The sequence below is a fragment of the Anolis carolinensis genome, chromosome 2 (genome assembly GCF_035594765.1).
Source record: "Anolis carolinensis isolate JA03-04 chromosome 2, rAnoCar3.1.pri, whole genome shotgun sequence".
Lineage (NCBI taxonomy): Eukaryota > Metazoa > Chordata > Lepidosauria > Squamata > Dactyloidae > Anolis > Anolis carolinensis.
The window spans coordinates 215448769-215467509 of record NC_085842.1 but is presented as its reverse complement, the minus strand read 5'-3'; the positions used below and the strand labels follow the sequence as shown (position 1 = coordinate 215467509).

The 18741-nt window shown below is 41.4% G+C and overlaps 1 protein-coding gene across 1 annotated transcript in view; it reads right to left on the bottom strand.

Moving 5' to 3' along the window:
• The window catches only part of coro2a (coronin 2A), a 98283-nt gene extending 84762 nt beyond the window's left edge, over positions 1-13521 (bottom strand). Inside the window, exon 1 of the mRNA XM_062971726.1 lies at positions 13032-13521. Coding sequence (XP_062827796.1) covers positions 13032-13046 — 15 coding nt within the window. The 5' untranslated portion in view covers positions 13047-13521. The remainder of the gene's footprint in view (positions 1-13031) is intronic.
• Between the last annotated feature and the right edge of the window lie 5220 nt (positions 13522-18741).

Sequence of the window (18741 nt, the reverse complement as noted above, 5' to 3'; positions counted from 1 at the left end):
CTGATCCTACTGACCTGTTATGCTTTCATTTTAATTTTTAACGAAATTACATTTGTTTAATAGTGAAGGGAAAAGCAGAATGGACACTGTTTGCATAAAGCACAGAAACTGAAATAAAACTGAAAATAAATGTGGCATTCAACCTAATAGCAAGATCTATGTATCAATTCAGTATCAGTAAATCAAAATATACTGTTTATATGTCTATTTATTAGCTGTAAATGATTGACATGGGCTAATCCAAAAGTTGGATGCGCAATTGGTTAAACCCTTGTGGCCTGGAGGACTGCAGACCAAAAGGTCGGCATTTCGAATCTGGGGAACGGGGTGAGCTCCCATCTGTCATCTCTAGCTTCCCATGCAGGGACATAAGAGAAGCCTCCCACAGGATGAATCCGGGCACCCCCAGGTCAGCATCCTTGCAGATGGCCAATTCTCTCACACCAGAAGTGACTTGCAGTTTCTCAAGTTGATCCTGACACACACAAAATATATCCAAAAGTTCAAATGTTGTCCTTGAAAGTTCAAATGACATGGTTTCAAATATTGTATATGTAATAAATTGTTACCATATCAAAGCATTTTTGCCTCATCATTTTCTTCTTTTGCAGTTTTTATCTGGTGTGTTAGCTTTTCTACAAGGTTTCTACTTTTTATCCGGGAAGAAAAAGAGATCTCAGCGGTGATTTGCAACCAACTGAAATCAAGCTCAGGTTCATTTTGCCTTAGTCAACTAGGCTCTTGCAGAAATCAAGTCTTTATATTTAAAAGTTTAATTAGGTCCTTTGATGATGGAGAGCACAAGAGCTTGTTTCAATATGGTTTAACATGTCTGACAAAGAAATTAAGACATAATTCCAAAACTTTTTAAACTTTATCGTATTTTAGGAACATATGCATTGAAGATCTCCCATTACTATAACTTCTCACAAATTGTGGGAAGACCAAGGGATCGTTTTAGAAAGTTTCACTGGTGAGAAGTACAAATTGTGTAATAGTCTATGAAATGTTATGCTGAAATAGATTTAAATGGTGTCAGATTCCACAATCTTACACACTGCATTTCAAAAATTTAAGTAATAATGTCATGTCCCCACCTAGAGCTGCAAGGAGAGGCAGGCAATAAATAAATAAATATTATACTGTCATCATCTGCGTTATTATCATCACAGTAGAGTAAAGAGTAGATGAACTTCCAGGCTTGGATACAAAGCAGGAGCCAAGAACTATATGGGATAAGACCTAACCTAGATCAGTGCTATTTAAAGTGATGCTCTGTGGACCAGTCTTCCAGAAAATAAACAGTTGTAGTCAATGGGCATTAAATTTTTGATCATATGGTGGGAGAAACTACTGGCCTCCCACATCAGAGAACCACTTGAAACTGTGTGTCATCACACCTATCTATAAGAGAAGCCCATCTGGGTCACAGGACGTCTGAGGTGAACCAAGTACGAGCCATGAAACCAAAGAGCCAGATCGCTTTCACGGGACACAATCATCGCAGTTTGGTCTCATCTTCAACCGGCATGGCTGGATCCTATGAAGCCTTGGGATTTGTAATTTGGGATAGAGCTCTATAGCAGAGAATTGTAAGTGTAAGCACATGTGTCTTCAATTTGCCCATCCAGAGTGTCTCCATGAATGTCATAGGATTTTCTTAGGCAGAGTTGGTTTAACCAGTTCCTTCCTTTGAAATAGAGTCTACAACACCATGTAGTTTTCCCGAAACTACAAATCCTAGAATTCCATAGGATATTCCATACCAATTAAAATGTCACACTAAGAGAGGCCCAAGTCAAATCAGGAAGCAAGTTCATGAAGCATGCCAGACATCTGGATGAAAGACCAACTAAGCCAGTGGTTCTCAACTTATGGGTCCCCAGATGTTTTGGCCTAAAACTACCAGAAATTCCAGCCAGTTTACCAGCTGTTAGGATTTCTGGGAGTTGAAGGCCAAAACATCTCTGGAACCACAGTTGAGAACCACTGAACTAAGCAAAGAACACAACCCAGCTCTCAACGTATCACTCAAGCAAACTTTTTCTTCCTCCTCAAGAGGATCCAATGGCTGGACCACATGAAGCAATTGTTTAGACACTAAGAAATCCCTGACACCAAAGAGCCCATGGACAATTGCAGGACCCATATTTATATGGATATTGGACATGGAGCATTGCTTTATGAAAGTCGTTTGTTCCTTGTTACTCCTTATGGTATTTTATTTTAAGTACCCGATTGCTGAGAACATTTTCATTCATTTCTATTATTTAAATGGAAACCCTCTAAGTTGGCAACAGAATGGCCTAAACACTTGAAAACTGTCAAACTGCCTCTAAACATTATTTTAAACTAAGTGGGTGGGAATTACAAATGTATCTCATTATACTATTAACGGCTTCTTTCTCACTCACTGCATTCTTTTGAAAATGCAACATTGCTCTATCCACATTATCAAAAGGGGAGAGGTGACTTGTTTCAAGAAACTACACTCAATATGTTGTCTCATCTTCAACCTGAGGCTTTCATATTCTGTGAAAAAAATGTGTGAGGACAAGAAGTATGCTAGTCCTGCTTGATTTTGTCACTAGTTCTGTAGACCTCTCCACATGTGAAATTCAGTGTTTTCAAAAGAAGATCCTCCCCTGTCTATCAATGGAGTCTCATCACAATCCATGTCTTAAGATGGGTATAGAGATGGTGACAATGAGGTAGGTGCAGGGCTAGTGCTTACACCCTTCTTGAGTTAACACTATCGAGTTATAGCAGATTGATACTACTTTATCTGCAGTGGTATATCCTTAATCTTCCAGTTTCGCAAGGATATATACCTACATCAAAACTCCAACCATCACCCAAGTCAAAAAAAGAAGCACAGTTAAAACCCTGGCAGACCGTGCAAAAAGGATCTGCAAACACCTCCTCCTCCAAGGTGAACTGAACCACCTAAACGGGGTTCTACAGTCCAATAGATACTCCACCTCAGACATCAGAAGAGCTGCAAGGCCAAGAGTAAAACCAAGAGTAAAGATCCACCCAGAGGAAGTGTTCTTACCATACATCAAGGGAACCACTGACCGAATAGGGAAGCTGACGAATAAACACAACCTATAAACTATCTGCAGACCCACCAAGATAATCCAAAAAATGCTATGTTCAGCAAAGCACAAGAGGGATCCTTTCACCTCTGCAGGAGTCTACCATATACCATGCAGCTGCGGACAAGTCTACATAGGGACCACCAAACGCAGTATTGCCCAAACACGAATCAAGGAACATGAAAGGCACGGCAGACTAACTCAACCAGAGAAGTCAGCCATAGCAGAGCACCTGATGAACCAACCTGGATACAGCAGATTATTTGAGAACACAGAAATGCTGGAACACTCTAACAACCACCATGTCAGACTACACAGAGAAGCCATTGAAATCCACAAGCATGTGGACAATTTCAACAGAAAGGAGAAAACCATGAAAATGAAAAAAAATCTGGCTATCAATATTTAAAAACTCTAAAATCAGGACAGTAAATCAAGAACAACACTCAGGAAACAAAGGAATTCCAGACATGAATCAATTAGGGCCAGATAACACCTCCCAAAAAAGGATTCTCCAGCCAGTAAGCAGCCAGACCCTAAAGCTGAAAGGCTATTCAATGCTAATCAGGGTGGCTGATTAAAACATTCACACTCGCTCAAACAGACAAGAGTTCTTTCTCCCACTTTGGACATTCCAGATATATAAACCCCACTTGTCTTGTTTCCAACAGACCTCACAACCTCTGAGAATGCCTGCCACAGATGTAGGTGAAACGTCAGGAGAAAATGCTTCTGGAACATGGCCCGGAAAACTCACAGTAACCCAGTGATGCCGGCTATGAAGGCCTTCCACATCACATAATCCCTCTAATCCTGCTCAGAAGAACTGTACATCCATAATACACAATTATAAAGCTTTGATCTCCCTCTATATGTGATGGCTCTATCCAATAGAATCTAAAATATGACATTTTATGGAAATTCCCTGCCAGGGAACTCTGGTGTGTACTAAGCTACAAATTCCAGTATTGCATAAAATATAGCCATGGCAGATAAAATATAATCAACATAATCCATATTCACTGGGCTTAGGGGCACAGGACCACTGTGGAACTGAAAATCTGGATCAAATTACAGTAGAATCTCACTTATCCAACACTCGCTAATCCAACGTTCTGGATTACCCAACGCATTTTTGTAGTTAATGTTTTCAATACATCGTGATATTTTAGTGCTAAATTCGTAAATACAGTAATTACTACATAGCATTACTGCGTATTGAACTACTTTTTCTGTCAAATTTGTTGTTATAACATGATGTTTTGGTGCTTAATTTATAAAATCATAACCTAATTTGATGTTTAATAGGCTTTTCCTTAATCCCTCCTTATTATCCAACATATTCGCTTATCCAACATTCTGCCGGCCCGTTTATGTTGGATAAGTGAGACTCTACTGTATTGCTATTTTTTACCTGAGAGAACACCTCTCTGGGAATTTCTAGATTCAGCTTCTGGTGGAAGCTGACCATAATATCACACTGGAGGACCTAGAGAGTCCTAAAGAGAACGTTATAATCAAATGTGTGAATAATAAAATCTGCAATAGTAAAACTCGCAAATGTGGAGAGCCAACTGCTCTAATAAACACACGTTTACTGAAGACAAAAATGGGAACAAAAGAAGAGGGCTACTTTGATCCCGACTTCTATGGAGTGTCACGGATATCTACCCATGTTTCATGTTACGTTTCTTCCCCCGGTGAACACATGTTAACTCTCTGAAGAATGACTCAATGATCCCCCTTAATTAATCACTAAGAATTTGATCCTAGAGAAAAACTGGGATCCCCATTTAGAATAAAGTGTCTGGCTTGACCAGTGAACAACGAAACAAAACAAAAATCCACACGATACTCCAGAAGCTGAAAGGTACTAAAACAGACTCTGTTGCTGAGATCTCCACCTAGTAATTAGCACCCAGCAATTAGTAGCCAGCTCAACTAACACTAGGCAACCTCTCTAGGCAATCACCTAACACCCAAACCCTGCTCAAAATACACTTGTGGATGTAACCTGCCAAGGAACATGTCTACAGCCATTATTCACAAGTCCTGGCCAAAGTAATAAAAAGAAACAAAATAAAACCCTATTCTGGGTTGCTGTGAGTATTCCGGACTGTATGGCCATGTTGCAGAAGCATTCTCTCCTGACGTTTCACCCACATCTATGACAGGCATTCTCAGAAGTTGTGAGGTCTGTTGGAAACTGAGCAAGTGAGGTTTATATATCCAACAAACCTCACAACCTCTGAGGATACTTGCCACAGATGTGGGCGAAACGTCAGGAGAGAATGCTTCTGGAACATAGCCATACAGCCCGGAAAACTCACAGCAACCCAGTGATTCCAGCCATGAAAGCCTTCCACAACAAATAAAACCCTATTCCTTTTGCATCAGCCAATCAAGCCATTCTGAACCTGAGGTCAAAATACAGAATAATCTTCTTCCTTTTTTCCACCTTCTCCACAATCTCGCTCCAGAGCAAAGTCAGAGCAATAAATCTGTCCCACTGCTTTAGTTAACAACTTTATCTGTGCTTGGAACAAGCCCACAGTCCAGGAGGTCAAAGATATGCCACACAAATCCAGAACTCTTCTGCCCCTTATACCCTAATAAACTGGAATTCCCCATTGCACTCATAAAGCACCCTTTCGCCATTATTTAACACCCTGCTTCCACGTCCAAGGGAGTGGTTAACCGGCATTTGATGCTGGAAGAATTGGAAAAAAGTAAAAAGATAGTGTTGCCCGTAGAAACATAATATAGGTAACCAAATCAATTGTGAGAATAAGAAGTCAATGTTAAGAAATTACATTAAGCTGACGTAAAACTTTGTTGGCACAACTTTTCATATTTGATGTTATTGCATTTAAAACGAATCTGCAGTAACAAACTTGAGTATGCAATCCTAAGGGACAAGCAGCAAAAACAATTCAGTTATAGTGTGTTGTCGAAGGCTTTCAAGACTGGAATCACTGTGTTACTGTGAGTTTTCCAGGCTGTATGGCCATATTCCAGAAGCATTCTCTTCTGGCGTTTCGCCCACATCTATGGCAGGCATCCTCAAAGGTTGTGAAGTCTGTTGGAAACTACCTAGGCAGGTGAGGTTTATATATCTGTAGAATATCCTGGGTGGGAGAAAGAACTCTAGTTTGTTTGAGGCAAGTGTGAATGTTGTAATTGGCCAGCTTGATTAGCATTGAATGGCCTTGTAGCTTCAAAGCCTGGCTACTTCCTGCCTGGGGGAATCCTTTGTTGGGAGGTGTTAGCTGGCCCTGATTGTTTCCTATCTGGAATTCCCCTGTTTTCTGAGTGTTGTTCTTTTGAATAGCACTGCTATTCAATACTAATCAAGCTGGTCAACAGCAACATTCATACTTGCCTCAAACAGATCAGAGTTCTTTCTCCCACCCTGGACATTATTCCACAGATATATAAACCCCACTTGCTTGGTTTCCAACAGACTTCACAACCTCTGAGGAGGCCTGCCATAGATGTGGGCAAAACGTCAGGAGAGAATGCTTCTGGAACATGGCCATACAGAAACAGAGCCTTCTCGGTGGTGCCCTCGGCTGTGGAACTCCCTCCCAGGGAAATTAGATCAGCTTCCTTCCTCCTGACCTTCTGCAAACAAGTGAAAACGTGGCAATTCGACCAAGTATTGAAAATCTAGTGCATTAATTAGATATGAAATGTATAATTCACTTATGGAACAGCCCTGGACTACGCCTATGGATCACGTAATTTAACTTGTTGTATTGGGTTTTATTATTATTATTCATTATTGTTGTTGTTGTTGTTGTTGTTGTTGTACTCTGTTTTTAAAGGCATTCACTATGAGTCCCCTCCGGGGTTGAGAAAGGCGGGATAAAAGTGCCACAAATAAATAAATAAATAATATACAATTTTTACTTCTGCATGGGGTAGAAATAAAATTTAAAAGGTAATTTGTGATAGGCAAGATGGGGAGTAATGTACTGAACTACGTCCCATTCCTCGACTGAGTATGCAAGGTCAGCTAAGACATGGTAAAACAACTAGTCCACAAGGTATTTACTTGCTTGCCTGGCCACAGACACCTATTTTAGAAGTATCTGGATTACTGTCTACCTGGCAGAGAAAGAGACCAAACTCTCTTCCATTGGTACAGGTTCTACAGGGAATTCTTTCTTCCCACTTGTGGTCAGGTCAGTGCCTATTCATAGGTCTCAAACCCCTGTAAATTGCCATATCCGACAGGCCCATCCAGTTTCTCCACTGCCAAAAACCAAAGTTTAGAGTTCTCCAGATTCTTCCACTAGCAATTTTACATTTGCCTGAGTCTCGACCTGTAATTAACTCTTTTTTCCAGTTCCCCAGAATCAAACTACAGCAGCCTTAAACAAAGAAGAATATTACAGGTGGAGCATTCCTTATTTGAAAAATCCAAAATACTGTACTCCAAAATCCTAAATTGTCCACATGGCTGAGATAGCGACACCTGTGTTTTCGGATGATTCAATGGACACAAACTTTGTTTCATGCAGAAAATTATTTAAAACATTGCAAATAATTTACTTTCAGGATATGACATATATGAAACGTAAATTAATTTTGAATAGTGAGTTGATTCCCATCGCCAAGATACTTTATTGTATATGTTTATGCAAAAACAGGTACAGTAGAGTCTCACTTATCCAACACTCGCTTATCCAACGTTCTGGATTATCCAACGCATTTTTGTAGTCAATGTTTTCAATATATCATGATATTTTGGTGCTAAATTCGTAAATACAGTAATTACTACATAGCATTAATGTGTAATGAACTACCTTTTCTGTCAAATTTGTTGTATAACATGATGTTTTGGTGCTTTATTTGTAAAATCATAACCTATTTTGATGTTTAATAGGCTTTTTCTTAATCTCTCCTTATTATCCAACATATTCGCTTATCCAACATTCTGCCGGCCCATTTATGTTGGATAAGTGAGACTCTACTGTATTCTAAAATCCAAAATATTCCTGGTCTCAAACATTTCAAGGAAGGGATATTCCACTTGTACTGCTAGTGAACTCTGACAGTATGAGTTTAGAGCAAGGGTCCACAAACTATGGCCCGCGGTCCACATGCAGCCCATTGAAACCATTTATCTGGCCCCCATGGCACAAAGGCAGAAGGGGGTTGGACTAAATGGCCCAAGGGGTCTCTTCCAACTAATAATAATAATAATAATAATAATAATAACAACAACAACAACATTGAGGCTGAGTGGCCATCTGTTGGGGTGCTTTACTTGTGCTTTTGGTGCACAAAGGCAGAAGGGGGTTGGGCTAAATGGCCCAAGACATGTCCTCCAATACTTATTATTATTATTATTATTATTATTATTATTATTATTATTATTATTGCTTGGTGGCCAAGTATACTCCAGCCCTCCAACGGTCTGAGGGATTGTGAACTGGCTCCCTGTTTAAAAAGTTTGGGGATCCCTGGTTTAGAGTGAACTTCATCTCCAAGATATCTCATTAGGTATGTATATGCAAATATACCGCAAGTATGTGGACAAATATACTGCAAGCATGTGGACAATTTCAACAGATAGGAGTAAACAACCAAATCTGGCTACCAGTACTAAAAATCTCTAAAATCAGGACAGTAAATAAAGAACAACACTCAAAAACAGGGGAATTCCAGGCAGGAAACCATCAAGGCCCCTAACACCTCCCAACAAAGGATTCCCCCAGGAAGGAATCAGCCAGACTATGAAGCTGTGAGGCCATTAAATGCTAATCAAGCTGGCCAATTGCAACATTCAAGCAGACAAGAGTTCCTTTTCCCAACATGCATCTTCCACAAATATATAAACCCCACTTGCCTAGTTTCTAACAGATCTCACAACTTCTGAGGATGCCTGCTATAGATGTGGGCGAAAAGTCAGGAGATAATGCTTCTGGAACATGACCATACAGCCCAGAAAACTCACAATAACCCTTATCGTAAGTATTCTAAAATATGAACAAACACTGAAATCCAAAACAGTCCTGGTCCCAAACATTTCATATATTTTAAAATATATGAAATGCAAGATTTTCATGAGATAGTTGTGCCCTCACATGTTACATTATTACATTTTATGTATGTGTCCAGAATCTCTGATAAGGGATTGGTTTAACTTTCAATTTGCTGGTAAAAACTGAATTACTGGGTTGCGGTCTAAAAAAGTGTGCCACCAACATGACCTGCTGTAGCATACCAAGATCATAAGTAAAAATATTTAAGCATCTAAACACATAATAAAAGTGAAAATATGCATGTATGAGTGTGGAAGAATTACCATATCTAGACACATAATAAAAGTGGAAATAGGTATGTATGTATGTGTGTGGCTGGGATGCCCTCTTCCACAGACCAGCTCCCACTTCCACAAACAGCTATAGCTCCCACTGCTCAGGAGACACCAATGGCCCTCCCTCCAATGACATTGCAGGTTATAGTGAGCGCTGTAAACACGTCCAAGAGCTTGCCAATATCCTCCACAAACACCATACTGCCCACCACCCAAGTTAAGTCTTTCATACACAAACAATTTCATCCTAGATTTTCTGTTTTTCCTCTACCACGGGCATACCAGGGTTCCTTTCTCTCTCCACTGGTGAGGAATTTGCATGACCCCGCCCACTTCCTCACCCTTATTCTTTTCTATGGAACACATCAAACTAATTGATCACCAACTGATCATACTGGTGAGGTTGGGGAGAATTCACCATGAGGTATAGGAGTTGTAGGCCCTGGGATGTATAGTTCACCTGAAACCTAAGAACACTCTGAACACCACCAACTATGGACCTGGAACTAACTTGGCATACAACTCCCATGACCAAGAAAAAATGCTGGAGGTCTTTGGAGGGATTTATAGGAGTTGTAGTTCACCTACATCCAGAACAAACTATGAAACCAAACAATGATGGATCTGGACCAAACATGGCATGCGTACCCGATATGCCCAAATTTGAATACTGGTGGGTTTTGAAGGGAACTGGGTACTGGGATGTATAGTTCACCTGCAATCAATGAGCACTCTGAACTCCACCAAAGACGGAATTGGACCAAACTTGGCACACAGAGCCCCCATGACTAGCAAAAAATACTGGAGGTCTTTGGGGAAAATTCACTTTGATTCAGGGGAGTTGTAGTTCACCTACATCCAGAGAGCTCTGTGAACCTAAACACCAATGGATCTGGCCAGACTTGGCACACACAACAGATATGCTGAAATTTGATTGCTGGAGGGGTTTGGGGGGGGGGGGGGACTGCCTTTCTGGGAGTTGTAGTTCACCCGAAACCAGAGAAGACTGTGACTTCCACCGATGATGGACCTGGCCCAAACTTGGCACACAGAACCCCCATGGCTAATTCAAACTACTGGTGCGGTTTGAGGGGAGTTGTAGTTTACCCTACAGCAAGAGAACACACTGAACCCCACCCATGATGCATATAGAGCAAACTTACCCAACATAACAAACTTTAAGTACTGATGGAATTTCTCAGGGGTTAACCTAGCATGATGTGAGTTGTAGCTCACCCACAATTTTATGTATTTTGTACAATTTTTAAAAAATTACTTTTTCAAATAACCTAGGCAACACTGGGTACCCAGTGTTAAATAAAATATTTCCCCCAACTTCCTGGTGGGCCACCTAGAACTAAATAGATCTACAAGGGCTGAGTGCTCTCTTCCATCAGGGGCATTTCTGATCCATCCTCCCATGAGTCAAAATAGGTTTGGTGGCAAGACAAAAGCTGTCAAATACCTGCAACTACAAGGAAGGGTTATTATTATTATTTCCTTGGGTTGCCTTTGCCCCACCCTCAGACTCAGAATGACGGAGAGCTGGGGTGCAATCCCCCAGGGCTGTGTAGGGCAGACTGAAAATAGGACAAGACTTTCCCATATATAATGTGTGAGTCAATATTCCCTGATATATATATATATATGTGTGTGTGTGTGTGTATGTGTGTGTGTGGAAATATATCTATCTAGGTGTGTGTGTATATATATGTGTGTGTGTGAGTATATGTGTATATGTATATATATTTCTGCATATGTGTGTATATATACACATACACACATATGCAAAAGTATATATATGTATGTGTATGTACATATGTGTGTGTGCATATATATGTGTTTATAAGTCTGTGGATATATATGTGTGTAAATATATATATTATATATACTTCTGCATGTGTGTATAGATATATACACACACATATGCAAAAGTATATATATGTGTGTGTGTATATATATACTTCTGCATGTGTGTGTATATACATACACAAACATGCAAAAGTATATACATGTGTGTATGTATATATGTGTGTATATGTGTGTATAGATATATACACACATGACTGTATAGATATATACACACACATATGCAAAAGTATATATATGTATGTGTATGTACATATGTGTGTGTGCATATATATGTGTTTATAAGTCTGTGGATATATATGTGTGTAAATATATATATTATATATACTTCTGCATGTGTGTATAGATATATACACACACATATGCAAAAGTATATATATGTGTGTGTGTATATATATACTTCTGCATGTGTGTGTATATACATACACAAACATGCAAAAGTATATACATGTGTGTATGTATATATGTGTGTATATGTGTGTATAGATATATACACACATGACTGTATAGATATATACACACACATATGCAAAAGTATATATATGTGTGTGTATATATATACTTCTGCATGTGTGTGTATATACATACACAAACATATGCAAAAGTATATACATGTGTGTATGTATATATGTGTGTATATGTCTGTATATATATACTTCTAAATATGTGTGTATATAGGTAAAGGTAAAGGTTTCCCTTGATGTTAAGTCCAGTCATGTCTGACTCTGGGGAGTGGTGCTCATCTCCATTTCTAAGCCGAAGAGCCAGCGTCATCTGTAGACACCTCCAAGGTTATGTGGCCAGCATGACTGCATGGAGCGCTGTTACCTTCCTGCCGGAGCGGTACCTATTGATCTACTCACATTTGCATGTTTTCGAACTGCTAGGTTGGCAGAAGCTGGAGCTAACAACGGGTGCTCAAGCCGCTCCAGAGATTTGAACCTGGGACCTTTCAGTCTGCAAGTTCAGCATGTGTGTATATATATACATACAAATGCAAAAGTATATAAATGTGTGTATGTATGTATATATATATGTGTGTGTGTGTATATGTGTATAGATATACTTCTGCATATGTATGTATACACACATATGCAAAAGTATATATATGTGTGTGTATATGTCTGTGTATATATGTGTGTATATATACTGCATATGTGTGTATATGTCTGTGTATATATGTGTGTGTATATACACACGCATATGCTAAAGTATATGTGTGTATGAGTGTGCATATATACTACTGCATGTGTGTGTGTGTATATATATACACACACACACATATGCAAAGGTATATATATATATGTGTGTGTATATATGTCTGTGTATATATGAGTGTGTATATACTGCATATGTGAGTATACACACACACATATACTAAAGTATGTGTGTATATGTCTGTGTATATATGTTGTGTGTATATACACACATATGCTAAAGTATATATGTGTGTGTGTATGGGTGTGCATATATACTACTGCATATGTGTGTATATACATATATATGCAGAAGTATAAAATATATTGATATATATACACCCCCACACAGATACACATAAGCAAAAGTCTTGCATAGATATAGCTCCCACCTTTGAATTATAAGTACTGTACTATCATTGCAGAGGTGGTCTGATCAGGACTGCTGCTGATCTCTTTCTTTGGCCCCTCTGAAGCCCTCCTGCCTCTTTCTCTGCTCAGAAGCTGCTGCTGCTCCTGCTGCTGCCTCCGTGTCCCTACCTTGGCAATGGTCATGCAGCCCGGGTCTGGAGCGGTGCGCGCGCCTTTGGTGCAGCGTGAAAGGGCAGGTCTTTCCGCAGCGGCGATGCCAGCCTGTCTGCTTGCTTGTGTGCCTCCTCCTCCTCCTCCTCCTCTTCTTCCTCCTCCTCCTCCCGTCTCCAGAGACCGGGCCGCCTATCTCCTTACAGGTGCCGGCCGATCCAAGGATCCCGTTCATTTATTAATCATGACCCGCTTTGCAACCTTGCAGCGCCAAGGAAAGAACAATCCCCTTTTCTTTCTCTACTGGAGAGAAAAAAAAGAAAAGAATACACGCCCCTGGGAATATTGAAACGCAAGGAACAATCCCGCCTGCAAGCTGCAAGCACGCTCCTGGAAGTCACTGCAGGGTAGTAGACGCGCGCAAGTGCATGCATACACACACAAACATTGTGGGATTGGGTGGAGCCAGAGGAAGAGAGGAAAATACTGTACAATCCCCTCCCGCCCTCTTTGCCTGCCTTTGTGTGCCGCCCTTGGAGTCCAGCAAGCCCCCGAAGGGGAGCAAAGCAGAGCTGCTCTTGGAAGAACAGGAGTTGGGGAGTTTTGGGGGGTTTTTTTGGACTGCACACACCCGAATTCTGCGACCTGGATGCATTGTGCAACTAGAGCTCGATTGCAATATTTTTGATTTGCATACAATCATAGAATCCCACCCCCCACCCCGCCATGATGTTTTTATAGACACGTATTGTTTTCATGGTTTAATTCATATTTATGTTGCAGGAGAAAACCAGCTCTGGGTCCTTGGGATGTCTAGTTTACCGGGGCCAGGTCCCCACTCACTGAAGTCTCATTTTTTCTCTCTTTTTTATTCCTTCTTCCCCCTCCTTTCCTTCCTTTCTTTCTCCTTCCCTTCCTTTCTTTCTCCTTTCCTCCCTCTTTTCCTTCCTTTCCCCTTTTCTTCCTTCCTCACTTTTTCCCCCCTTTCCTCCTTTTCTTCCACTCTGACTGCCTTCCTTCCCCTTTTTCCTCTGGGAAGCCTGGCTTGTTAAAGGTACTTTGGAAAACTATGTCTCTCATGTATATAAGGTAAAGGTTTTCCCCCGACTGGGGGTTGGTGCTCATCTCAATTTCTAAGCCGAAGAGCCAGCGTTGTCCGTAGACACCTCCAAGGTCATGTGGTCGGCATGGTTGCATGAAACGCCGTTACCTTCCCGCCGGAGCGGTACCTATTGACCTACTCACATTTGCATGTTTTCGAACTGCTAGGTTGGCAGAAGCTGGAGCTAACAGCAGGCGTTCACTCCGCTCCCCGGATTTGAACCTGGGACCTTTCAGTCTGCAAGTTCAGCAGCTCAGCGCTTTAACACACTGAGCCACCGGAGGCTCCTCATGTATAAATGCTCCATGTTTTTTTTCCTATGTGTTCCTATTTGGCCTATATGTTGTGTTAACCTAATGTTTTGTGCTCCTGAGATCCCCATTCCTTGCCTTTGGGGGAAATCTTGTTCCTGAACCCAAAGATGTCTTGCATCCCACACAATGCATAGCCTGGGGAAAAGAAATCAAGCTGGGAATTTCCTCATCAATTTCTAGCCTCACCCATCTCTTGGACTTTACTTGGACATTGCAACACAATAGCTTACTCGGGCTGGGCCTTCCTGCCCTCTTGGGGAAGAACCAATTTTACCACCAGTGCCTTTGATGAACGGGACCTCTCGCATCAGAAGGAATCTGCATGTCTACAGTCAAACCCATCCTCTGTCATTTTTGCATGATTATATTAATATATGATGTTTTGTTTCTCTGGGTCTTGAACTGCCAGACCAGCCCTATTAAGGGGCCATGCCATGTTTATCTTATAAGACAATAGCATTCCTGGGTAGGGTCAGAAAATGCCCTCACTTTTGTTATTTTTCCTGTTCAGTAAAAGGAACCCCATTCATCGACACTTAATCATCCCTTGTCCCAGCCCATGCTGGCATGTGAGCCAAGCCTTTCTCTGTGATTAGTCAGAATTCGAGGCTTGGCTGCAGCCTGCCAACTTGTGTATAAAAAGGGCTGTGAAACTGTATTCTGTATGCTATCTACTTTGTGAATGTATCACTAGCTAGCATCTTATCTGCAGATAATAAAATCTTCCTTGGCTGAAAATCACCTTTTCTCCTTGCTTGCTGGCTAATTTCAATTGGACCTAATCTGAATGCTTGCCATAGCAGGAACTCACTAAAATGGGCAGCTCAGGCGAATCATTTGCCTGGGTTTTTGCCAACAGGCATCTCCCCGGTCTCACTGCCAGAGGTTGCCTCCTAAAATGGGGTCAACATTTATATGTTATTAGCTTGGGTACCCGGCGGGCCCGGGTTGTTTGAAAAGGGCCTTGTTTGTTTTTGCATGTTAGGTAATATCAATTTGGTCATATGTTATGCTATGTCTTAGAAAATAACTCAGTCTTTCCTTTTGTTTTTTATGAATGTTCCCATTAGAAAATGCATAAGGATGTGGGTGAACTACCATTCCAAAAAATCTTAGGTCAATCCTCCCCAAACCCCTCCAGTATTCCCAGTTGGCCATGTTGGGTCTGTGTGCCAAGTTTGGTCAAGATCCGTCATCTTCTGGGTTCAGTGTTCTCTGAATATGGGTGAACTATAACTCTCTGATGCCAAGGTCAATCACCACAAAGTCCACCAGTATGCAAAGTTGGCAGCATTGGATCTGTGGGCCAAGTTTGGTCAAGATCCGTCATTGGTAGGGTTCAGAGTGCTCACGGAATACAGGTGAATTATAACTCCCAGAGATAAAGGTCAATCTCCCCCCAAGTCCACCAGTATTCCCAGTTGGCCATGTTGGGTCTGTGTGCCAAGTTTGGTCCAGATCCGTCATCAGATGGGTTCAGTTTTCTCTGAATATGGGTGAACTATAACTGCTAGATGTCAACGTCAATCACCCCCAAACCTTGCCAGTATACAAAGTTGGCCATGTTGAGTCTGTGTGCCAACTTAGTTCCAGGTCCATCATTGGTGGGGTTCAGAGTGCTCTTAGATTGCAGGTAAACTATACATCCCAGTCCCTACAACTCCTATAAATCATGGTGAATTCTCCCCAAACCTCTCTCGCGAGTATGTTCAGTTGCGGATCAATTCCTGTTTGCTGAGTGCCACAGGAAAAGGTAGGAAAGGGTTAAGGGAGAGGCAGTGGGCAGGGTCATGCAAATAGAGAGGGAAAGGAAGACTGGGATGTGCTCACTATAACCTGCAATGTCCTGGGAGAGAGTGACTTGGTGGCTCCTCAGCATTGCGGACTATAGCCTGTTTGTGGAGGCTGGGGACAGCCTGTGTGAGTGGACACCTGTGCCACGTACACACATACAGATTTTCACTTTTATTATGTGTATAGATATGTATAGATAGATAGGCAGACAAACTTGGGTACATGGTGTTATCCGGCTTATTTGAAAAAGTCAATTTTGAAATTGTACAAAATGCATAAGATTGTGGGTGAACTATGACTCACATCATGCCATCGGTACTTAAAGTGTATTGTGTTGGGTAAGTTTGCTCTAGATGCATCATGGGTGGGGTTCAGTTTGGACCAGGTCCATCATCGATGGAGGTCACCATTTTCCTGTTTGTGAGTGAACTACAACTCCCAGAAAGGAAGGTCAGTCGTCCCCCCAAACCCGTCCAGTAATCGTATTTCGGCATATCAGGTATTCATGCCAAGTTTGGTCCAGATCCATCGGTGTTTGGGTTCACAGTGCTTTCTGGATGTAGGTGTATGTTTTGCTGGTCATGGGGGTTCTGTGTGCCAAGTTTCCATCTTTGGTGGAGTTCAGAGTGTTCATTAATTGCAGGCGAACTATAAATTCCAGTACCTACAATTCCAAAATGTCCAGGCCAATTCCCTTGTAATTTTATTTATCTCACTTTTTGATCTTTTGAAGGAGTATCTTGTATTTGTCCCTGTTGAACTTCATTTTGTTGATTTGATATGTGATGTTTTATACACGTGAGGCATTGAATTTTTGCCCTTGATTATGTTGTGAACCTCTTTGAGTCCCCCCAGGGATGAGAAATGTAGTTTATAAGTGTAATAAATAAAATCCCTTGCAACCACACACTGCCCTGCAGGAACACACCATCAAAGCTAGGCAGATGCCCTCACTACTGACTATGCAATTTTCTCATTTACTCACATGCTAATGGATAGATCCCACTCAAACACTTGCAAATCAGGCTTGCTAATTGCACCCTTTACACTTAATGAGTATAAATTACTGTGGCGCAGGCTGGATAGCAGGGCCGTAGCCAGGAAAAAAATTCGGGAGGGGTTTTGAAAATTGGGGGGGGGGGGTTGAACCCCTAGCACACACCCCTCCCCGCTACAAACCTGTCAATATCTGCTTGAGATAGTGCCTGGAGGGACTCTTAATGTTTTGTGTCTCATAGACTTAGCATGGGGATTTGGTTAACCAGTTAAAATTCATGAGTAAACCAGATTTTTTTTATAACCTGAAAAATTGGGGGGGGGGGGTTGAACCCCTAAAACCACCCCCTCGCTACAGGCCTGCTGGATAGCAAGCCAGCTGCAACAAATCACTCTGACCAAGAGGTCATGAGTTCGAGGCCAGCCCGTGCCTGCGTCTTGTGTCGGTCTCTGTTCTATGTTATGGCATTGAATGTTTGCCTTTATGTGTGCAATGTGATCCGCCCTGAGTCCCCTTCGGGATGAGAGGGGCGGAATATAAATGCTGTAAATAAATAAATAAATACATAAATAAATAAATCTATATATATAAAAGGATAATGAAATTTCGGCCTAGGACAAAACAACAAAACTACACATCCCAGAAACACTAAACTTGGCAGCACAACCCCTCATCCATGCCTCTATGTTCATACAACAAAAAGAAAAGAAAAATAAAGTCCTAATTAGAGGGAGAGGAAGAATTGTTTTTATCTAATTGCTGCCAGTTAGAAGGCTAAGCTTGGTCTCTTAGCAACCCACTCAGCCCAGGGGACAGGCAGAGTTAGGCCTCAGTTAGGCCTCTTCCACACTGCCTATAAGATACAGATTATCTGATTTGAACTGGATTATATGGTAGTGTAGACTCAAGGCCCTTCCACACAGCTATATAACTAATTTATAATGGACTTAATGTCATGAGAAAACCTTTACCCTTTACCTTAACTACCACCAATTCCTCAATACTTTATTTCCCATACCACCAGACTTCGCCACAGCAATGCGTGGCCGGGCACAGCTAGTAAATAAATAAATTGGTTCTTTTTTCCCACCCTGGACATTCCACGGGTATATGTACACCACTTGCTTTACCACCATCAGTTTCTCTGAAGATTGAATGAGATCTTGAATGAGATTTTCCTGCTTCTTGCAGGGGGTTGGACTGGATGGCCCATGAGGTCTCTTCCAACTCTACAATTCTAGAAGCCAGCCACAGATGCAGGTGAAATGTCAGGAGAAAATGCTGCTAGAACACAGCCATACAGCCCGGAAACCACACAACACTCCAAAGCACTTCCTGCTTAAACACCTCCAGAGAAAAAGATTCCACCACCTTTAAAGGCAGTCCTTATTTCACTGCTGAACAGCTCTTACCTCCAGGAAATTCTTCCTAATGTCTAGGGTGGCATCACTTTTCCTGCAGTTTGGATCAGTTGCTCTATTGTATCCTAGTGTCTAGAGAAGCAGAGAAGCTCACATGGCA